Source organism: Emericellopsis atlantica (genome assembly GCF_019669845.1).
Source record: "Emericellopsis atlantica unplaced genomic scaffold F5Z01scaffold_14, whole genome shotgun sequence".
NCBI classification, from domain to species: domain Eukaryota; kingdom Fungi; phylum Ascomycota; class Sordariomycetes; order Hypocreales; family Bionectriaceae; genus Emericellopsis; species Emericellopsis atlantica.
Window position 1 is genome coordinate 417,473 of NW_025764716.1, and position 21,376 is coordinate 438,848.

General features: G+C 53.2%; 6 protein-coding genes across 6 annotated transcripts; 4 read left to right on the forward strand and 2 right to left on the reverse strand.

Annotated features, from left to right (window-relative positions):
• Positions 1-3,094: 3,094 nt before the first annotated feature.
• Positions 3,095-5,574, reverse strand: F5Z01DRAFT_118308 (D-xylose-proton symporter). The gene is made up of 3 exons (XM_046257461.1): positions 5,280-5,574; positions 4,284-5,209; positions 3,095-4,233 (listed from the first exon to the last, which is right to left on the reverse strand). Exons 1-3 carry the CDS (start codon positions 5,385-5,387, stop codon positions 3,543-3,545), a joined length of 1,725 nt encoding a protein of 574 aa, XP_046118053.1. The 5' UTR covers positions 5,388-5,574; the 3' UTR covers positions 3,095-3,542.
• A 301-nt stretch (positions 5,575-5,875) lies between these two features.
• On the forward strand, positions 5,876-6,881 carry F5Z01DRAFT_118346 (phosphoribulokinase/uridine kinase). The gene is made up of 3 exons (XM_046257462.1): positions 5,876-6,266; positions 6,320-6,636; positions 6,685-6,881. The coding sequence occupies exons 1-3, from the start codon at positions 6,030-6,032 to the stop codon at positions 6,860-6,862; spliced, it is 732 nt and encodes a 243-aa protein (XP_046118054.1). The 5' UTR covers positions 5,876-6,029; the 3' UTR covers positions 6,863-6,881.
• Positions 6,882-6,899: 18 nt separating this feature from the next.
• F5Z01DRAFT_681633 (lactose regulatory protein LAC9) lies at positions 6,900-9,285 on the reverse strand (the record flags this gene model as incomplete). Its single annotated transcript, XM_046265710.1, has 7 exons — positions 6,900-7,209; positions 7,257-7,822; positions 7,852-8,438; positions 8,491-8,807; positions 8,894-8,988; positions 9,045-9,074; positions 9,103-9,285. The coding sequence occupies 7 exons, from the start codon at positions 9,283-9,285 to the stop codon at positions 6,900-6,902; spliced, it is 2,088 nt and encodes a 695-aa protein (XP_046118055.1).
• Positions 9,286-13,655: 4,370 nt separating this feature from the next.
• F5Z01DRAFT_656032 (DHHC palmitoyltransferase-domain-containing protein) lies at positions 13,656-15,234 on the forward strand. The gene is made up of 3 exons (XM_046263552.1): positions 13,656-13,930; positions 13,990-14,436; positions 14,488-15,234. The coding sequence occupies exons 1-3, from the start codon at positions 13,813-13,815 to the stop codon at positions 15,174-15,176; spliced, it is 1,254 nt and encodes a 417-aa protein (XP_046118056.1). The 5' UTR covers positions 13,656-13,812; the 3' UTR covers positions 15,177-15,234.
• A 52-nt stretch (positions 15,235-15,286) lies between these two features.
• F5Z01DRAFT_724073 (uncharacterized protein) lies at positions 15,287-17,453 on the forward strand (the record flags this gene model as incomplete). The annotated part of the gene is made up of 2 exons (XM_046266624.1): positions 15,287-15,664; positions 15,717-17,453. Exons 1-2 carry the CDS (start codon positions 15,443-15,445, stop codon positions 17,451-17,453), a joined length of 1,959 nt encoding a protein of 652 aa, XP_046118057.1. The 5' UTR covers positions 15,287-15,442.
• A 1,545-nt stretch (positions 17,454-18,998) lies between these two features.
• F5Z01DRAFT_118392 (putative transcription factor) lies at positions 18,999-20,443 on the forward strand. The gene is made up of 2 exons (XM_046257463.1): positions 18,999-19,505; positions 19,567-20,443. Exons 1-2 carry the CDS (start codon positions 19,284-19,286, stop codon positions 20,278-20,280), a joined length of 936 nt encoding a protein of 311 aa, XP_046118058.1. The 5' UTR covers positions 18,999-19,283; the 3' UTR covers positions 20,281-20,443.
• The last annotated feature ends 933 nt before the right edge of the window (positions 20,444-21,376 follow it).

The following is a 21,376-nucleotide window of genomic DNA, read 5'->3' on the forward strand; positions in this document are numbered from 1 at the left end:
CCAACAGCCATGGGCCTGTCCTCGGGACCTGGTCCCTGCGTGCGCACTTGCGCTTGCTCGTCTCTGCCTTGCCCCTCTCTCTCTCCACGCAGCTTCACCGTTGGAGGGGGAAGGAGGGGTAGAAAAAGAATACGTATGGCGCTGTATCTGTTCTTAGGTATGACTCCTGCGTGTGCGTATTCGTACGGCTGGACGCGGGAGACCAACAGGTATCTGATGAGATCACGATCAAGGGGAGAAGCCCCGTGATGGACCGAGGATGCGTGTGCTAAGGCAGGGACACGGATGTTGTCAGTGGAGGGGCGGTGTGATGCGATTGCTACCAGCATTACCATTCTGCATGGCCCTCCTCCACCTAGAAGCTGTTCGTCCACCCACGATCCATTCAGTCATGGCGAGCTGGAGGGGCAGACCAGGCAAGAAAACGTTAGCGAGAGTGAAGAAAAAAAAAAAAGAAGATGGCCCCATGATCGACCAAGCTGACGGTACGACCGCTGACACGGAATCATGGCTGCAACCTCGGTGAGAGGGCCTCATGAGGGAAAAGTGCCTCTCCGGCCTCTGACTGGTCGCCTGGTGCTGGCACCATCCCTGGGCTAGTGGCCCAAGGCCAACTTTTAGGTGTGGGTGGGCTCCTGTGACCGCCGGTGTCGTGTCGCGAGGCTGGTGGATGAATAATGACTACGGGGTACGTACGTACGTACATGAATGAATGGGATGGATGAATGAATGGGGTTGACTGGATGCGGCTTTGCTTTGCGGTGTTGGCCACATCCTTGCTGTGTGCACACTGTGCTTGGACTTTTGATGAACGAGGATGTAGCGCATGCAGTACAATACGGTAATACCTCTTTGCAACACGCGGGTCCAGTCTTGGGAGGTGGTCAGGGACATGGGGAAAGGGGAATGGATGACAAGCCGGAGACAACGCTCCCATGTATTGAGGGTTTAACTGTACAACTCTCTTGATCAGGAATGTGGTATTGAGCCAGTGAAGGTCTTGTATCCTTGCTACATGTAGCCAGCAGGTAGTCAGTTGTTAGGCTCTCAATGATGTGTTGCTGTATCGGTACCTGCAGCGCGCGCGCGAGGGCCGCTCCCGGACACCCAACTCTGGTATGGCATCAGATCAGAAGACCGGATGCAGGAGTCATGCGTCTTGGCAGATTCTTGTCTGGGCCTCTCTTCCCGACGCCCTACTGAATTCCTCGTTGGAACGGACGGAGAGTTCTTTTATGGTACGATGTGAAGTCACTAGGGGAACTTTGCGGGTTGAGGAATGCGGGAAGCATCATCGTTTGCGACATGACAACTGTTGTCATATGATGATGATGATGATGATGATGATGATGGTGATCGTGGGGGTATGCCATGGATTGGTAGAGTCGTATAACTTGTATTGCAGTATGAGTCGCGTGCCTGCGTTCGAGGCTCTCTTGTGATGGCTTGTGAGCGGGTGAACCCCTGAGAAAGCAGACTATCAGTCCATCAAGAACGCAATGTCTCAATATTGTCCTCCTAATGCTACCGCTGGCTTCTCGAACATGTCCTGCATCTCTATTTTCCCGTGGCCTTGTGTCTTTGGCATGTCCTTGTCTGAGACACCTGGCTGGCATACTCAGACATTCAGATTGGACCCCTTCCCCCGGGTCTAGGGATGGTGTCATCGATACCCTTTGGAATCCGGGGTGAAGCAGAAGCAAACTCAGAAAGCCGCTGGAACGTGGGAGACTGGGGGAGTTGGATTTTGACTTTGGAAGCTCGACTCTGGGCAGGGTGTCAACGCAACAAAACGTCTTGTCCTTCATTTTGTTGGATAATTCCAACTAACCTACATGTGACAAGCTCTACCGAGAAAGAGTCTTACGTTTACGACTCAAGCCTTTCCGAGGTCCCTCGGGGCCTTCAAGTCATTGAGCTACTACGTACCCCTGAGATGGTTGAGCGCTTTGATGTTCATCCTACACAACAACACCACAAGAGGCGGCTGTTCACACAAAAAAAGAAAACCCACAACTCCAGAGGGCGTCGCCGTGTTCAGCTGCCCTGCGTTCCACTAGCTGCCACGCGTCAGCCCCTTCCTTGGCCTTTATGGGGGGCGAGGGCGGAGGGTGGGAGCGCCATCAGGAAGTCTATCGCCGCCCTCAGCGAACCGTGGCATTATTAGACTTTGGTCCTAGAGGCAGCTGAAGCAGCGGGCTGCCGCAGAGGCACAAGAGGACCCATCCGCCTTGAATCATGGCCCGCCGGACACCGTGTCTTCTGACCGTCCCTCCCACTGTCCCGTTCCGGCGCAAGCTAGCTGTGCGTGAAAAAAGGGGGGGCGTGGGCATCATCAGCGTGTGACTGGAATGTAAAGGAGATAGATCTTACGGTCCCGGGTCCACTGCGATGACCGGAGTTTGTCCTCACGCCACGGGGAGTGCATATAGACTTTCTTCTGTTTCCGCTCGGCTGAAAAGCTTGATGAAAGAAGGTGATGTCAAAGGGTTCTTTTGCAGCCCTCCAAGCGGACTAGGAGGAGGAAGGGAGCGTGCCGATGAACGCCAGCCTGCGGAGGCCCGGAACGTCCGTTGCGCTCCGCGGCTGAAGCGCCAAACGTAAGCCACTCTATGTGTACACTTAACAGCTTGTACGTTGACTGGTAGTGTTGAGGTTTTGACCTCTTTGCCTCCTCTTATTGTACTTTGAAGCCAGGAGGGGTTTACCTTGGGGATATATGATGAATGCAGCAGGGTCTGGTCAATCTACTTGATTATTCAGCATTTTGAATAGTTCTGTGGACTCCTTTTCTGTCAGCTAATGGTAGTCTAGTCTGAGTGTTTCGCCATCAATGGTGGCGGTGGGAAAAGGGGTGACAGTGGGAGCCCCTGAGTCTAGCGAGGTTCACGGGAAGCGCTGTCCCTTTTGTCCGGAGGCGTTGGAAAACTACTATATAGGCAATCTCTCTGTTACTTACGCATATTTTCTTGGTTTATTTTCTGACATTCGCTCTGGATTGTGCCCTGCCGACTCGATCCGATTCGTGACTGAACACAGCATCGACAGAACAGTACGACGGACGAGTCCTGATGATCACCAGCAGCGGGATATTCAGACTCGAACGGAAGAAGGAGCCATATCCTGATCTCAAAACTAAGCTATCCTGTTAACACTGTAGGCTGTGCGCTCGCCGAAGACCTCGACCCCCACTCAAGTTCTCCGGGGCCATTCGCAACTCGAAACGAAGAAGCTTCATATCGGCTTATACAAAAAATGCGCAGGAGAACAAGGAACTCCACACAACGTACAAGAGCAGATGTTTGCCTCGCACTTTCGACGCGAACCCCTCGACCGCCAATGCCCTAGCACTAAACTTCGAAGCAACCATAAGAGAACAAGGAGTCCAGGAATATCACGTAAACATCTTTAGACGATCATTTGATTCTGTCTGAAAGCACAAGACCTGGCTAACGAATACATGAGCGGCCTCGACACGACCAAGCTGGCCATGGTAGTAAATCACCGCACACATCCCGCCGAATATCTCCACCGCCTAGACCCTAGACCTCAGCGTGGTCGGCCTGCCCCCTTGCCTGGTCAATCTTCTCCGTAGGCAGAGAATCCGTCAAACCCATGCTGGCCGCAATCTCCGCCAGCCTGGCCTTCTCCTCGTGCGCAGCCGTGTCCCCAAAGACGGCGTCCATCTCCTCGAGACTCTTGCCCTTGGTCTCTGGGACAAAGAAGTAGGTGAAGAAGAAGGCAATCAGACAGAAGGCGGCGAAGAAAATGTAGGTACCCCAACCGAGTGTCTCGAGCATGTCTGGGGTGACGAGGCCGATGATGAAGTTGCACATCCACGTAGCAGAGGTCGTGATGGCCATGGCCTTGGATCGGCTGCCCAGGTTGAAAATCTCAGAGGGCAGGACCCAGCCAATGGGCGCGAACGAGTAGGAAAAGTTGACATCGTAGACGTAGATGAAGACAATGCCGACCCATCCAGCAGCCTTGTGGTTGACAAGGGTGTCGCCGTACCCGCCGATGATGCCACCGACAATGACGAGGGAGATGAAGGTACCGGCGGCACCGCACATCATGAGTGGCTTCCTGCCGACCCGGTCGATGAAGAATACGGCCGGGAGGGTCGACAGCGTGTTAATGACACCGTAGACACCAGTCGCCAACAGACCTGACGTCTTGCCCGAGAGACCAAGCTGGCGGAACATGGTAGGCGCGTAGTAAATGATGGCATTGCTAGAAAATTGTCAGTCAAGGTACCATCACGCAGGGAAAGCTGTCCATACCATCCCATAAACTGTTGGAGGAACATGGTCCCAGATCCAATCAAAAGACGGAAGAACGTCGGCTTGTTCGTGAACAGAGCAAAGTACTGCGAGAAGAAGAGCTTGACACCCGACTGGCCAGGGAAGTTGTCACGGGTCAGCGACTCGTCAAAGATGACCTCGGCCTTGATCGCAAGGTACTCAAAGCGAAGGGAGTCAGTGTCGGGGTGGACGCGACGCAATTGAGCGAGGGCCTCGAGAGCCTTGTCTTCCTGTTGGCGCATGAGGAAGTAACGAGGTGACTCGGGGAACCAGAGCATGCCAATTCCCAGGATCAGCGCAGGGATGATCTGCACAGCAAAGGGAACGCGCCAGGAAGCCTCGGACTGGCCGGTGCAGCCATTGGGCCCAACATCGTTGCGCGGGTCGAAAGTGCGAGCACCCTCAGTACCGCCGGTGTAAGGGATGTCGGGTGCGCAGCGAACGCCACCAATGTACTGGGTGCCATACTCGAGCCAGTAGCTGATGAGAATACCAAGAGTGATGCTGAGCTGCTGCAGCACAACCAGGGTACCGCGGATGCCAGGCATGGAGACTTCTGACATGTACATGGGTACAACCATGGTCAGCATGCCAACAGCGAACCCAGCGATGGCTCGCCCGATAAAGAGCATCACTATCGAGACGGCGCCAGTCTGGAGAGCGGAACCAATGACAAAGACAACCACGGCGATGAGCATGTCGCCCTTGCGACCGAATCGGTCCGCGACAGGGCCGTTGACCAGTGATCCAGCCCAAGCAAACAGGAGCAAAGTGGCCACGAACCAGCCCTTGAAGCCGCTGTCTGTAGCGATACGCGGGAATGTAGCCGCGAAGGACTCCATGGTCAGGACGCCCGAGACGACGCCTTGGTCATAGCCAAAGAGGAAGCCACCCAATGACGCGAACTGCATTCTGGTTAGTCTTGTGACCGAAGAAGGGTCGACTCTATCTAGAGTTTCGACTCCAGTGACTTACTGCAGAGAGTCCAAGAAGATACGGGTTCTCCTTCAACAGAGCCCAAACACCCTTCTTGGAGGCAGCATCGCCATCAGCAGGTGTCGTGTTGGTAAGTATCTCGGCCATGATGAATAGTTCCTTGAGACCTCAGGAAAGAAAGGTGATGTAGAGTGTGGCAAGATCTTCAACAGTCTTCCAAAGCCTGGGTGTCGTTGCCTTTTAAACTTTTCCCCCGCCAATGTCGCATCGACGCCATGTTGCCCAAATTTCTGTATGATCCTTCAAATCGTGTTGTGCCCCATGGGGAGCGGAGTCGCATGGTGAACCGTTGACGTATCACGACTAACTGCGAGTCACCTGCGTGGAGTCTGGAGTCGGAGAACAGTCGCCCGAGCCAATCGTGACCATCTTGCACAGCGACAGCCATGTGTCTGCTCGGCATCCCGTTCCTAGTGAGCATTTCGCCTAATAGTGCTCCACCGCTTCACCGAGTATCATTGGTCACGTCTCCGCAAGAGCGTGTGGTTTCTCCAACTGCTCCAATGCCACCAACGTCAGAATGCCCGGACGCCTGTGCTCCGAAGTGATGAGAAACGATGAAAGTCCTCCGTGGAAGGTGTGGCGTATGGTCGGATGACGGCCGGAAGCAATCCTAGCTTTCATTTCATTTCCAGAATTCCGACGTCTGTTGTGTGGGAGGACATTGGCTCGACTTGGAGCATCGCTGGCAGCGCAAACAACCAAACACCTCCTATCGGGCAGTAGTTCATGATCAAGATGGCCGTCGACCCTGTGATTCAGAGCCTCAATGGCTTGGACAAGACGACGCAAATGCTGCGGGATCGTATCTTGATGCTTCTTGAGCGTCAGCAGTCGTGCCAGCAAAACAAGCGCATCTTGATTGCGCTTGCTGGTGTCCCTGGCTCTGGCAAGTCGACTGTCGGGAACGCCTTGCTGCGAGAGCTTCCCCTTTACAACGTCAAGGACGTCTGTGTGCTCCCCATGGTTGGTGATGCATTGATCAGAACCCTAGCTGTCAAACACTGACGAGTTACCAGGATGGTTTCCACCACACAAAAGAGGCTCTCATGGCATTTGACGATCCGGCTCTGGCGTTCCAAAAGCGAGGTGCTCCTTTCACCTTTGATGCCGAGGCTTTCTTCAAGCTCGTCCAGACGATTAAAGAGACGCCAGTCACACGACCCGGCGAAAAGGCCGTGACATTCCTGGCGCCAGATTTCGACCATGCCGTGGGCGACCCTGTGCCAGACGCAATTCATGTCTCATCAGCCGCCCGCATAGTCATCGTCGAAGGCAACTATACTCTGCTGAATGAAGACCCTTGGAACAAGATCGCAGCGCTGGTTGATGACAGGTCGGTTCTTTATCATTCTCATAGTGGGCATTGCTGACGTGACTCCAGATGGTTCGTCGATGTTACTCCCGACGTGGCTCGCGAGCGCCTAGCGAAGAGGCACATACAGGCGGGTATTGAGAAGACTTACGAAGCGGCCGTAGCACGAGCAGAAGACAATGATCTTCCCAACGGTGCTCTGATTCGATCAAAGCTGATAAGGCCTGATGTCAGGATATTGAATTGAAAGACGTTTTCCTCGTTACCTGCAGGCTTCTCGTCATTCAAATACCTGGACCTGCTCCGGGCCATCCAAACGGCCCAAAAAATTCCGGCGCGTCGCTTGGCCAGGTCCCAAAGTCAAGCAAACTGTCATCGAGCGGCAGGTTCCACGGATCTGATGCGGCTGGCTGGGCTGGCACAATGGCGCCAAGTATATCTGCACATCTCTGGGCGAGGGGGTTTCCCGCATATGCGATGCGGAATACGTTTGTGACTTTGTCAATGTCTGCTTGCCAGGTAGCCAGCTCAGGCGAGTCCGTGTCGCCTAGGACCGCCAACGCAATCACCAACGATGCATGAAACAAGAAGTATCTAGATCCCGTCAGCGACGCCTCATCACGTGTCGGCAGCGGGCTTACATAGAATACCATGCAACCAAGCGAGTTGGTATACTGGTCTCTGTGAAACTGGAGATGGAAGCGATTGTGGCCCTTGCTGCTGCCACCGCGGCGTCCCGGCTCATGTTCTCAATGTCAGTGGAGAGAGGGAATGGTCCTTGCTTGGCTCTCTCCACGGCTCTTTTCATCAGGATCTGCCGAAACAGGATGATTTTCAGATTCCAGAACCGCCACCAGAGACGGCAACGAGCAAATGAGACCGCCGGCTCGGCGGCTGCGATTTCACTGTCGATTTGGAAATAGGAGGGCAGTCTAGTGACCCAATCATCAAGCTCCTTGTTGAGTGACCAAACATCCTCTGGCGGTAGGCCTGTGGATGATAGAAGCAGATTTGATATGTGATTGGAGTGAACGTGAAGATCGCTTTGCCATTTCAACCCTGCGTATAGAGTTGGCTCCACTGATTCCGTTGGCAAGCTGGTCGTCCGGGCTGTCAGACATTCGTCCGGGATATTCAGCACGGGGTGAACGTCCATGGCCACTTTGCTGGGGAGTATGATTGGTCTCCCGAATGTCGTAGACCGCCGCTGTCGAAGATGTACAAACCCCACCACACTCTGCGTCGCATCTCACGCTGGAGGAGGTTGATGTCCCAGTCTGGGAGCTCTCGATGGAGACCGAGGCTGAGCGCCATTCTTGATGCGAGTCCAAGGAAATTGGATCCAGTGTTGGGCTTGTTCCTCTTCTGGCTGAGATTGCTTAGTAGAACGAGGGCTTGGATCAAGGTCAAGTTGGCGCTTTCAAAAAGCGACTCGTCTTCTCCAAACTGGAGCGCTTTGTGGTATAGATCGTCGTCGACGCCTTCTTGAGACTCTGCAATGCACCACGCACCAAGCGCCAGCACTGTATGCAGGAGCATCTGCCATGAGCGATACCTGGGGCGGGGTATCACCTCGTGGTACTGTGCACGGAAGCTGGCCTCGTGAATGAAAGGGTACGTACGATGGTAGATCGAGAAATAGCTGTCGATGAGCTGTTCAACCACTTGCCTCGATTCGATAGATCTAGCAAGGCGGCTTGATGCACCGATGCGATCATAGTTTTCAGGTGAGTCTCCAAGTCGGCCCTGGGGGCCCGGGCCAAGACCAGGGTACCCAAGCCAAAAGAGCAATGATCTAAGGAAGAACACGCCGGCTGTAGAGCCTATGAGCCACGTCAGCCTGTTCACAATGAGCCATTTGAAGTATTGACTCACCTAAGTATCCAGTGCCTTTCGGTTCGACGGAAAGAGCAGCCATGCCGTCTGCCAGCTCGTTGACATCTTCCTGCCAATCGAACCCGTCCGCTTCGGCTGGCACTGCTTCGGAGATTGATTCTTCCAAGGGAACGTCGCTCGCGGGCGTTTCTGGCCCATGGGTCATGACGGGCGTTGCAGATGCCCTTTTCACCTTGAGCGCTTCGAGCCCACCGGTACCCTGCGACGCCAGTGCTTCTTCGAGATCGACTTCAGGCAGTAACTCTGCAAATAGGTCTTCCACCTGCCGTAGTCTCTGCTCCACGCTCGTGAGATAGCTATAAGCGCATTGTCAGATCTTTCTCGCTCTTGTACGCAGACCGAGGTCATCCCCGCACTGGGGCGTAATAGCTGGTTCACGTACGCTCTGGTCAGAGGCGAACGTGCGATCTTGCCGCTATAGTTGCACACACGTCCATGATGACGACAAGCGCTACACACGGGCCTCTGCTTGGAACACTACCAGTGCCATATCAGTTCCCTGCCCGAATCTCTTGTTGGCTGCGCACACTCACTTTGAGTTTCTTGATGCGGCACGAGTCGCACTGTATCACTCACGTCAGTCCTACGTACAGATGAATCGTGCTTGGGCATTCGACTCACAGCGAGGGTGGTATCAATACTATTCGGCGTTCCCGCCATGAAGAAGTTCGAGTTGCAGCCAATCTGTTGTCGAAAGGTGAGGCTTCTGTCTGGATCAAGACGTGGAGAGTGGCGAGTCTGCGACCAAACGAGAAGGAACCACGGGAAAGACATCGTGTGAACAGTGTTAAATAAAAGTGGATGCACTGTATGGCTCTGCCGCTTACCCTGCACCAAAGGAGAACAACATCGAATTGCGGCTTGGAAACTGCTACAACGTGCTAGTAATACAATATTATAAAATAATACTAGAACAAATGTCGCCGATGGGATTCAGCGTCTCGAAGAAAGGCTTCGGCAATGGTTGACAGCTTAAGGTGCATGCTTGTGCGCTCAATTTGAATGCATTGTTTAAAAGCCCGCTGCGTGTGCCATGATACAAACCACTTCTTGCAATAAACGAACCTACTTGAGATTGAATTCAATCGTGCCTATATCATGGAAGTCAAGAAGGCAGGTGAAGCCATCCTGGTAAAGGGACTGGTAAAGGGCAAACGTGACTCAGGTCGATCCTTGGATCAGAATTCCACCATTGCCCTACGATCCACGCAGACCAGATTGTAGGTATTCGAGATGCCGTGGCTTAGATACATCGAATGAAGTAGCGTTTTTCGTCTAATTACTTATCGAAGAAGGATCTTGTAGTGTGGATCGACAAATCGCCTTGATTGGTTGGGCGATGCCATCAGTGGACAGACAGCACGGTGGTCTTTGGATCATGTTTGCAACCCAAATGCACGACTTCACGCGAGAATCTATAATGCAAACCAATGCAGAGCTCTTACTGCTTCTTTCCTGCATGCCCGGCACTTCAGATTAGTCGACGCTTGACTGAGGGGCGCAAACGAGCCCCAAGATCTCTGCAGCATCGACTCTCTGACCCTGAGCGAATCAGATCTTTGTGAAACAACAAATGCGGCTTAAGGTTGCGAGACGTCTGGTCTTTCTCGAAGCTTGAAGAAGTCCTGAGATATAAGAAGATTGCATAGTCCTTCTAAATAACCTGAATTGCAGTCGCCTAGTACCGCAAACTCTTTGGTCTAGAAGCTATTGAAGCTATTGAGGATCTGTCACGTGGGGTATTCGACTTGTTTATAACCAACGAGAACTTCACATATGTCGGAATCATGGGAGAAATCTACGAATTTTCAATCAAAAGCCAGTGCAAATCATTTCCGACCTTACTGACCTTGACTACATGTACCTGCTTAGCCTCTCTGATGGTGCTTAGGCCAGAAAGCCTCAATATCAAGGTTTCCAGGAAAGACCGAACCCGGCGCAGCGGGAAAACAGGATCAAATGTCTCTCCTCGCGGGCTAAATGTCTGTGGCCGATGCCTTCACTCCTGGTGGATATCCGCCTGTCAGTCTGCCTCAGGTGAGGCGTCGTGGGCCTCCAATACTGCCGGTTGGTGTTGGTTACCGACTGGAACTTAAGTGTGTCTGCCTGGCCGATTCTAATTCCCAACCGTGATAAGCAAGGCATTTTAGGAGAAGCTGTGCCAGCGATGCCAACAATGCCTCGCAGCTGTGCAATTGAAGCGCAGCAATTGTCGCTTTAAGTTCTTGGCGATTGCATTTTGAGATGCACCTCTTTGCTTCAGTGACGCAATAGGCGCCCCGTCGTCGACGGATTCACCCCCATCATGGGGTTAATGTATTAAGCTAAGCCACACCTGATGTTTTCACGGATTGATCAATGATGACATGTACAGCATTCATCACGCCTCGTCCCCAAAGCCCCAAGCCCCAAGCCCCTGGGCGTCAGGGGCGCCTACCCCTTGCTTAGCCGATGAGCCGATTCAAGACTGTGCACTTTGCATCTACACCGCCATAACAAACTCTTACACATTTTAACGTGCCTATAATGGAGAGAGAGCATGAAGACGACGAGCTTTCTGAAAACGCTATACTATTGCTACGCGTGGGTCTTGGCCAATCTATGTCGGCTCATTCAGGGGCACATTGCCAAGATTATAAGACAACATCGTAATTTTGAGGTACTAGTCTGTGATAAATCTCCCAGAAGGTCCTAGAGGCAAAGGTGACACGGGCAGTGCATCTTTTGGGGCGCGGTAGTAATAAGGCGACGAAGTTTACTGTCAGGACTTCTACTAACATCTGCGGCACACGACGTACTGGAGCCTGTTGTCGGTGAAGAACTTCCACAAAGTAGCACGACACGTCACAGATATGTTGTGTAACATATTGTACGTCCAATAGAAGTGGTATGAAGCTTTTGCTACACCATGTCACAACGTCAAGGCCAACTTTGGCCTCAGCGCTATCGGTGATCAGGGCGTCGGCGCAGCGATTCAGGCGTCATTTGGATATGAAAGTCTGGTTCTAGGCAGCTCGGTATTATGAAATTCACGGGCAAGGTATGAGGAAGAGCGGTGTATCCAGAGGCCCCATGAATTTGCTTGAGGTATAAGAATGATACCGCCTCTCAGCGATCAGAAACGATGCTGAACACATCAATACTCTGTTCCAATATCTTCCAAAATCAAGAAGAACACCCTTTCGGCAAATTTGAGACTATTTCCTTTGACGTGTGGAGTAACTCGTCACCACAATTCATCATGGGTTCTGTTTTCCTCTGGGCCTGCCACCACTGTGGCTTCGACGGTCTCTTTACACAGACCACGTCTGTCTGCGTTGAATGCGAGCATCGCCGTTGCGATGTATGCAAGGTTTACGAGAGTTGAGCTTCTATGTCGTTTTCGGCATAGGGGCACAATAATACATGCGGACACTTTGCGAATATAGTTGCATGGAGTCCATCGACGCATTTGACATTTGGTAGCACGACTGCCCACATGTAAGCAGATCATCCAAGCAAAGTTTGACGACATCACTAATTCTGTAGCAACAGATCTCGTGAGACTCGGCTCTCTGGCCGTCATCCGCTATCCAGGTCACTCGCTTGATCCCCGGCGGGAGGTGGTGCATTCATGTTTGTTGGGCTTTCATGCATTCTGTCTTTTCGGTCAAATTTCTGGGAATGTTTGGCGGGTTCGGTCCTCTGATTTGGTATAGGAAAAGGACGTCACGTATGTTTAGACTAGAATAGACCTGGTAGATGGTAATCTCCGTTTTAACGCCTTATCACTCTACATGTATAGACCAGGTCATTGTCCTCGCTCAGGGGGCATCAACCTGGATTTCCAGCAAGTCGGTCAAGCTCGCATGACCTCCTAGACCCCCTTGCCTTTTTTCGTCTTTAGCTCGGTTACCTCGAGTCGCGCCCGCCACCGCGGGATATCGCGAGATCTGGTTTGGGCGGGTTGTCACTTGCATCACGATCCTCGCCTTATGCTAGACGTAACTGATATATCTTAGTCCTGATGTTAGAGTTGATATATTCCTTGTTTCAGGAAATCCGATTCCTGGCCTGAGACTGTTATAATGATCCATCCTCACGCTGATCATCAGCATTGATGTGTACTTGGGAAGTCTGCAGCCGAAGATCGACTCTCGTGTGGCCAAGTACATGGAAGTCTCGATGCTCTAGACATGAGAATCATGATACAAATGCAAGTGCTAAAGACATTGGTTCCACTTTTGATGTTCTTCTATATCATGCGTGGGCTGAACATGTCGGACTCAGAAAGTATTGAGATAGGCCACCAAGGAAATGGGGTAAAAGGGGGCACCAGCCAGCAAGAACACGCCATTTGTTCATGTTTGTACGATACAATATGTCAACGAGCGTCGCACACCGAAATTCTCGAAGTCCTGTATGCATTTCTCCATATGGGTTCTACAAATATTGGGCGTCGTTTTGAGCACATTGGCCTTTGGCACCTATGCGGTGACCAAGCACAAACCACGATGCCGGTTGCAGAGCCAACACGTGACACTCACGCTCCTGAATTCCAAACATGCTTTGATATTGTATTTCTCGAGCTTTTGGAGAATGCATACTTTCTTTCGCATACTTCCGCCAGGCACAGTTGATGAGTGTCACCCTTGCGTGGTACGGTGGATCCGGCACCCACGAAGTGTATATGTAAGGAGTCGGCCCGTATGGTCACAAAAGACGGCCAGTATGAAGCGGCTATGTCTCGCCTCCATCTAAAGACATCTTGCTAATCGCCACCAGCCTTTGATTGTCCAGAGCTCACTCACACGGAGTCCAGGGTCTAGCCTAGGGTTCAGGGTTGCGAACATTGATGCTTATATCATGCGACGATGGTCTTTGTTCTTGCTTTATTTCACAGATAAAAGAGAGGGGCTTTATCGTACAGAGTCTGTGATACAGAGCACGAACGAACGGTATGGCGATCTCCCAGCTTCCAGTCACCTCGTGACAAGGTTGTGTCTTTGGGTTGTTTAGGACAAGTCAAGAAGCTCGGTACATTCTTGCGGGAGGCTCTACGCAGGAGTTGTATAAAAATCGCCTAAGCTTCAATCATGTCTTTCAAGAACTTGAGCGGCGATGTTGATGCTCACTGACACTGTGTGGTTTGCGAAGTTGTCTGGATCTGCACGCGAGGCAGGCCGCGCGCAACAGTGCGCCGAAAACCATCGCACTGTCGGCGCACTGTAACTGTGACGATGATGGGACAACCTCCTTTGATTCCGTCACCATCGTCAACCATTACGCGCTTCACCAATCCTCCACACGCGCCATGCCGCGATGCCGCCTTCCGACGCTGCCAACCGCAACGCGACGCGTTGGGCGATCCGTATAGTGCCTATATTCATCTTTGGCGCATTTGGCTTCTCCGCATATGCCGTCGTTGCGCATCTGTGCGGTTCGTGCCACTAAGCGCTGATCTCGTTGACAAGCTAAAGCTGACCACCATTGTCGCAGTGAATTATCTGTACCGTCAGAAGTACCAGTATGGGACGGCGATAGCGCTCATTGTGCTGTACGCAGTTTTCTATCTGCTCACGCTTTGGTCCTACCTGCGAACATTAATCATTGCGAACACCGACCCTGCCTTCGTACCATATACCGAACGTCGCGAAACCGCCGAGAAGGAGCGAAAGGCTGTCAAGGCAAATAGGAAAGCAAAGGGGGGCGACATCGAGTCCCAGGAAAGTTGGCTGCCGGCCGATACGGACCCTGACAGTCCCGGACTCGAGGCGTTCTACAGCAAGGACGTCTTCATCTGCGAGTCCGACGGACGTCCGAGGTGGTGCTCATTATGCTGGAATTGGAAGCCGGACAGGGCGTCGCACTCGAGCGAGCTGGAGCGTTGCGTGCGCAAAATGGACCACCTTTGTCCATGGGTTGGAGGCATGATTTCCGAAACAAGTAAGGAATGCGTCGCAAGGCTACGTACGTAGGTGGTGCTGACTCTCACAGACTTTAACTTTTTCACGCATTTCACATTCTACTGCACTCTTTTTCTTTCTGTTTGTTTGGGAGCGGCGGCGTACTGTTTGCGACTGCAGCAAAAAGAAGGGCGATCACTGGACGGCATAATCGTAGCAGTTCTCGTCCTTGCCGGCTTGTTCGGGTTTTTCGCCTTTGGCATGACAGCAACATCCGCCAGGTACATCTTTCAAAACATCACTAATATCGACGTGCTTCGCCAAGACCAGCAGCAATACCTGGCTATCCGCGTGCCTCTTGATAGCCCTTCTACACCAACATACTGGACGGTAACATACCCTCTGACGACTTCAACTCGGGCGCCTCTCGGTCGGAATGGCGAGCCTCCGCCACCTGCGGATGGGAGGGCAAATGTCCCAAGTGAATCAAAACCCACGCCGCCGAGCGCAGCAAAACGGGATGCGGCTGCGCGCAGAACATTTGCACTCGTGAAGACGGAACTTGGGGAGAACCCATTCGACCTGGGCCCATGGCGGAATTTCAAGTCGGTAATGGGCAACGGCCCACTCGAGTGGCTACTACCAATGTGGCATTCACCATGCTGCAACCATGACAGTATACACAGCGATTACGAGTTTGGGCCGTTAATTGATGAGTTGCGGAAGCGATACAAGCTCCCAGCAACCGACGAGAACGCCGAGGCGAATGGAGGCTCATAAACAGTAGCTTCAAATACTATAATGATAATCTTGGGTAATCAAATACTCTTCCTGTACGGGAGACTCGAGTTTGAATTCATTTCCACTCACCGTGGCTGGATCACGTGCGTCGCGTCAACGATGACGGGGTCCAAGTGCTCTTGGTGGGGCAGCGTCGCGCTTCAACCACAATGCCAACATCTAAGCGCGTCTGGCCATCGCAGTCCATGAGGTAGGAGATCTGTCCACCCACCGACCATGTGGCCTGAGTGACCTTGAAGCCGAAAATGCCATCGTCTTCATTACATGGTGGTTCTTCACCATTGCGCGGCACATCGCTGCGACGCTCCAGGTTCACATATCGACAGCTTGTCCAGTTGGCATCATATCAGACCTCGAACCCGCTCCGTGTCATTGCGCACATTGATCTCGATGCCTTCTATGCGCAATGTGAGATGGTGAGGCTTGGCATACCTGAAGATAAGCCCTTGGCAGTCCAGCAATGGTATGTCACGTATCCAGCCTCATGCAAAGAACGATACACTGACAGCACCAAGGCAGGGCCTCATCGCAATCAACTATGCCGCCCGTGCCGCAGGTATTGGCCGGCATTGCAACGTCGAAGAGGCCAGAAAACTCTGCCCCAACTTGATTGCTCAGCATGTTGCGACATGGCGAGAGGGCGACGACAAGTGGGCTTATCGTGATGATTCTGCGGCCAACATTGTGACCGACAAGGTGTCCTTGGATCCTTACAGGCTACAGTCGCGCAGAATCCTCGCCACCATCAAAAACGCCCTGCCCCAGGACCTGCAGAAAGTGGAAAAGGCGAGCATCGATGAAGTCTTTCTTGATCTGTCCGCGCAAATTCACGCCATCCTTCTGGAGCGATTCCCTGAGCTCAACAACCCGCCGCCATACGATGACCCTACCGAGAATCTGCCCCTCCCATCGATATCCGCCCTCGATTGGGAAGCGGACGCTTTGGTTGATCTTGATGAGGAAGAAGAGTCCGCTGACCCGGACTGGGATGATGTAGCCATTCTCATTGGATCTCAAATCGTGCGAGATGTACGTGCCCGCATACGGCAGGAATTGGGCTACACATGCTCCGCGGGAGTAGCGAGCAACAAACTCATCAGCAAGTTGGGCTCTGCCTTCAAGAAGCCCAATCGCCAGACCGTTGTACGTAATCGAGCTGTGGCCCTGTTCCTGCGCGACTTCAAGATTACGAAGATGCGCAACCTCGGCGGGAAGTTGGGTGAGCAGGTAGTGTCCACCTTCGGCACTGATCAGGTCAAGGAGCTACTTGACGTACCCTTGGAACAGATGAAGAACAAGTTGGGCGCGGAGACAGGACTGTGGGTGTATAACACCACCAGGGGCATTGACACGACCGAGGTCAACTCTCGGACGCAAATTAAGTCGATGCTGTCTGCCAAATCATTCCGTCCCACTATCAGCACCATGGAGCAAGCCGAGAAGTGGCTCCGCATCTTTTCGGCAGACATCTTCTCGCGTCTGGTGGAAGAGGGTGTGCTCGAAAACAAAAGACGTCCTCGTACCATCAACTTGCATCATCGCGTCGGTGGACAGATGCACTCGAGACAGGGGCCTATTCCGCAGGGAAAGACTCTGGACGAGAACTCGCTATTCGAGCTGTCAAGGGATCTTCTGCGTCAAATCATCGCTGCTGGCAACGTCTGGCCGTGTGCCAATCTTAGCCTGAGCGTGGGAGGCTTCGAAGATGGCGTAAAAGGGAATATGGGCATCAACGCTTTTCTGGTAAAGGGGGAAGAGGCAGAGTCACTTCGATCAGCCACTCCCGAAACACGGCCCAACTCAGCAGGCCCTGACAGAAACACCAAGAGACGGCGCGTTGGTGACGGTAGCATCCAGCGCTTCTTCGGCAGACAAACTTCAACGGCAGGTGCTACCACTGGCGAAACCTCGCCGGACACTCCTAGCATGTATCGCGATGAGTCTGGAGACCAGGCGGTCGACGCGCCTCGACATGTTTGCGCCATGCAGCATGCTGAGGCACGCAGATGCAGCTCGCCCGACATGCTGCACTGCTTGAGCTGTAAAGAGGACTTTGCAAGTGCAGAGGAGCTACAGAGTCATCAGGACTGGCATATGGCAAGAAGCTTACAGGACCAAGAGGAACGTGTCGGCTCCGTATTCGCCAATCGTCCTGCTGCTGCGCGCAGCTCGGCACCAAAGGTCACCGGGTCGGCTTCGAAGCGGACTCGCGGCGGCAAGTTGGAGCAAGGCCAGAGCAGGCTCAACTTTGGGTGAATGAGCGTCCAAGGGCCTGTTATTCCGACCTCAGAAGTCCCCAGCCGTGATGCTATGCATATTGCATTAATCAGGGGCCAGCATAAGGACGTCCGAGAGCTATGCACACATCATCCTCTTCATATCAACGCCGACTGGTTCACAGTCTAGCGGACTGAAGTCGGCTTGCACAACATGTCGCGCGGGAAGCGGTGTCAGCCTCTGACGCAGCTTATTCAGGTGAGCCGCTTGGTTATCCATTTTCTCCCTACAACACACGAGACGGTGAGGCCTGGTGACGGTGGCTGGCAAGCAAGACAATCGTCGAAGCTACTATCCCCGATTAGTCACCGGTGGAACGGAGCTAGGATCGCGACTTGCGTCTCGTGAACTACCTCAGCGGATCTCATCGCACTCTCGCACGGCACATGCGCTTCAGAGCTGCCGCCAATTGTGCTTGTGCGGTCACAATCATAATGGTGAGCACTTGTCGCCACCATAGGAGGACATGTGGATTGATTGGATAGCACGTCATTGGGCTCCGGTGCGACTGGCGAATGGACAATGCAGGTGGTGCTGCGACGTTGGGCTTTGGGTCTTGCGAGGCGTTGATACCCAACCCGTCATCCGACCATTTTCAACGCCAGTGTAGCGTCTCACGCATCGGGATTGCCCGCCTGTGGCGCACCGCAGCCGCTACGCAGTACATCCAGCAGTAATCAGCAATCAGTTACCTATCAAATCTGGATCCATCTCCCCTTGCCTGCATCATCTGCGTGTTGTTCGTGAATTCGCAGCAATGTCACGCTCCAGCCCTGTAGCGTGTTGCTTAATCCGAGTGATGCTGAGATTTGTGGACCTTGTTGAAGATGACACAGGGAGGACATTCTGAGTGAACTCGAAGAAGCCCCAAGTCGTTTCACAAGTTGATTACTACGCACTTCACTGGTCTCGACGTTTATTAAGACACAGGCTGCTCTAATTAGCACTTGACGTTAGGTCGCTGCCCAACTTGCGATCGTCGCGAAGGAACCAGGTTCAGCCCAGTCTGGCTCTATGGGTACTCGGTCAGGCTGGGCGATTAAGCGAGATGGTGGTTGGTTTGGCACAAGAGCCGAGCGCTTCAGCTGCTGATGCAAGCGACATTGTGCTTTTGATGGCGCGTTAGAAGCGTGTCTGTATGAAATGCAGTGCAGATCCAGGAAGTAGCCGCAGATGTTCGCAATGTCGAGATGCCCATGTAATCAAGATACGTGCAGTGAAGGAAGGTGGTGAGGGATGTATCGCGGCAGCCCTTTTGGTCGTCGTTCAAGTTGGCTGTTGGGCCACCAGGATTGTGAGTCCGTCGGAACCATTGGTGAAAGATGGTCCAAGGGCAGCCAATAAGGTCAATACATGAGCTGGCCACACCTGCAGCGGCGCTGATGTCCGATGGACGCCTGGCGTTAGCGATCCAGTCTGAGCTCCCAGCAAAACCTGCACGGATTTTCCAGCGCCCCCTCCATGCCCAGCCGCTCAGGCTCAGGCTGGTGGATGAATGGGTACGTCGCGCTCGCAGCACGCACCGACTGACCCCTGCTCCTTCCTTGCAGAAACACAGGGCAGACCCCGTCGGTCGCTCTTGCCAGCTCAGGGCCTCAGGCTTGCCAACAACTCTGGCCGCCCCCCCCTCTCGAACCCCGTTTTCTACCTCTTCTCTTCAACCCCCCCGACGGTTGCCTCTGGTCTGTAGCCAACTCAGTTCTCGCACTGCTTTCATTTCCTCGTCGCTTGACATCAATCTGTCACGGCTGAACTGGATCCTTTCGACGCTTTAATCTCTACGTCGACGAACCGTACAGTATCGCAGCCATGTCGAGACAACCCCGCAGCCACGGCGCGGCACCTACCGCTGCCTCACGCCAGAATGAATACTTCGTGCCTCGCGACGGCATCGATCGCGAAGTCATCTCGGCAGATGTGTGTCGCTACCTTGGGAACGATGCTCTGGTTCGACCTGGTCACTACGAGGATCCTCAAACTGGACAAGTTGTTCAGGGTTACTACATCACGGCGTACCGAAACTTGACAACCGTGAGCTCCTGTCGCCTTGCCCGAGTGATCGACCCACATACTGAGACTTCTTCTTTTGCAGGCAATGATCGAAGACTTGAAGGCCGACTCTGCGCGCTGGGATAACGAACGCCGCGCGCAGACGTCGCGCAACACTGCTGGAGGTATATTTACCTCGAGATCTGCCTCCGGCGTACCTGCCAGATCAACATCTAACTCACCCATAGTGCAGTACCGCATGTCCGAGACGCACCACTCGAGGCAATACCATGGACCAACCGAAGGACCCGTGCAACAGGACCCTTATGCTCGTGAATCTGCCTTGAATGGACCCAGATACCCTGGAACTGGTACTCCTGGCTATACCGGTGCCGCTGGCGGGTACCAACAACAGCCTGGATATGCTCCCCCTAGTGGCGGAGGCTATGGTGGCTACCAACAGCCCCCCTCACAGTCTCCTCAGCCGGATCCTAGATATGGAAACTCTTACCAGCCGGCGCCGTCGTCGGGAATGGACCGTGGATTTTCCAACGCTCAGGACAACCAATCTCCGTACATCCACACTGGATCAAACATGACAAGCCGAGGATACCCTCCCAATGACGGCTATTCCGGACAAAGATTGCCTTCTTCATCGGGTGCTCCTCAGCAACCCATCTATGCCTCGGCCCCTCCATCTCAGACTGGTTATACCACTACTTCACCTTACCAGCAGTACCCCCAACATGCATCTGGCAACCAGCCATACCAATCGATGCACCCTGCGGAAGCTGCCGCTTATGGCCGAGGTAAGTAGCCGGCGAGCTCCACCAGCCAACCTCTTCCCACGTTTTCTGCTTCAGTCGTCTGATGATTTAGCGTCAGCCTCGCCCGCAGGTCAAGGAGCTCCTCAACCACCTCCCGGTTTCTCACAAGGTCCCTCGTATGGTGAGACTCCTAGCAACCGGACTTCTGTACCCCCCGTGGCACCTCCCACATCCTCAAGTGGCGCCAACAAGCGTCGCAGTGAACGTGACGACGACAGGCATGGATCGTCAGATCGTCACTCACGCCAACCCCGGCGGTGAGCACTGCCAAAAGGACTATGGCCTAATGATCAGCCGATCACCAGGGGTCCTTCTTTAAATGACCATGCGATGAATCTTTCTTGCATATCCAGGATACTTTGCCATTGGAGTTCGAATACTGGATGCGGCGTTCTTGATTTTATTTACCTCCTGGAACATATTGGATCGGTCAACTTTTCTTGAAGCATTGCGTCGAATACCTTCTCTCCTTCCACCCGGATGGATGCGGACGCTTGGACAAAGTGCTTTTGAGCAGTGCTTGTTTTCACGGCAGCCGCCTGTGCTTGGACCATGGAGCCCGTGCTTTATCGGCATTCGCAACAAACTGGACCCCTCTCGCGTACTAGGAGCGATTTGCAATTTATGAGACCCACGGCCGTTGGGAGCGAGGTTTGAGCATTTCCTGGAGTAGCTGGTTGGGATAGCTGGGAAAAGATTGGCTTCGGTGGACGAAGCCATTGACTAGAAAGGACCTGCAAGCGACTTTACTGTCCGGACACTCGGCCATGGGTGGATTTTCTGTGCTCGTTCTTTCCGGATCTGGGACATAATTTCTACCCAAGGATTTCCCATCAGGTCCAATTGGTCAGCGCATGCATGCATCGCTTTGTTAATACATGGTAAGGCCCAGTGTCCGGGCGGTGAGGTGAGTCGTCTTTGCAATTGTATATACTACCATTGTTCAAAGGACACATTGTTACCTCACGTTTTCTTCTACCTGGATCATCTCCTTGGCCTCTTGATGGAGATTATCGTACTAACTAGACAAGCCCGTGGTCTACGTGACAATACGCCACTTGACTAACGCAGGTGGAACTGCGCTTG

Excerpts from the sequence above, each read along its gene's own strand:
- F5Z01DRAFT_118308 (XM_046257461.1), bottom strand. The coding sequence starts at position 5,387 with ATGGCCGAGATACTTACCAACACGACACCTGCTGATGGCGATGCTGCC. Across the intron at positions 5,210-5,279 it reads ATCTTCTTGGACTCTCTGCA|TTCGCGTCATTGGGTGGCTT; the intron begins GTAAGTCACTGG and ends ACCAGAATGCAG. Across the intron at positions 4,234-4,283 it reads CTCCAACAGTTTATGGGATG|CAATGCCATCATTTACTACG; the intron begins GTATGGACAGCT and ends ACAATTTTCTAG.
- F5Z01DRAFT_118346 (XM_046257462.1), top strand. The coding sequence starts at position 6,030 with ATGATCAAGATGGCCGTCGACCCTGTGATTCAGAGCCTCAATGGCTTG. Across the intron at positions 6,267-6,319 it reads ACGTCTGTGTGCTCCCCATG|GATGGTTTCCACCACACAAA; the intron begins GTTGGTGATGCA and ends ACGAGTTACCAG. Across the intron at positions 6,637-6,684 it reads GCAGCGCTGGTTGATGACAG|ATGGTTCGTCGATGTTACTC; the intron begins GTCGGTTCTTTA and ends ACGTGACTCCAG.
- F5Z01DRAFT_656032 (XM_046263552.1), top strand. The coding sequence starts at position 13,813 with ATGCCGCCTTCCGACGCTGCCAACCGCAACGCGACGCGTTGGGCGATC. Across the intron at positions 13,931-13,989 it reads CGTCGTTGCGCATCTGTGCG|TGAATTATCTGTACCGTCAG; the intron begins GTTCGTGCCACT and ends CCATTGTCGCAG. Across the intron at positions 14,437-14,487 it reads AGGCATGATTTCCGAAACAA|ACTTTAACTTTTTCACGCAT; the intron begins GTAAGGAATGCG and ends TGACTCTCACAG.
- F5Z01DRAFT_118392 (XM_046257463.1), top strand. The coding sequence starts at position 19,284 with ATGTCGAGACAACCCCGCAGCCACGGCGCGGCACCTACCGCTGCCTCA. Across the intron at positions 19,506-19,566 it reads CGTACCGAAACTTGACAACC|GCAATGATCGAAGACTTGAA; the intron begins GTGAGCTCCTGT and ends CTTCTTTTGCAG.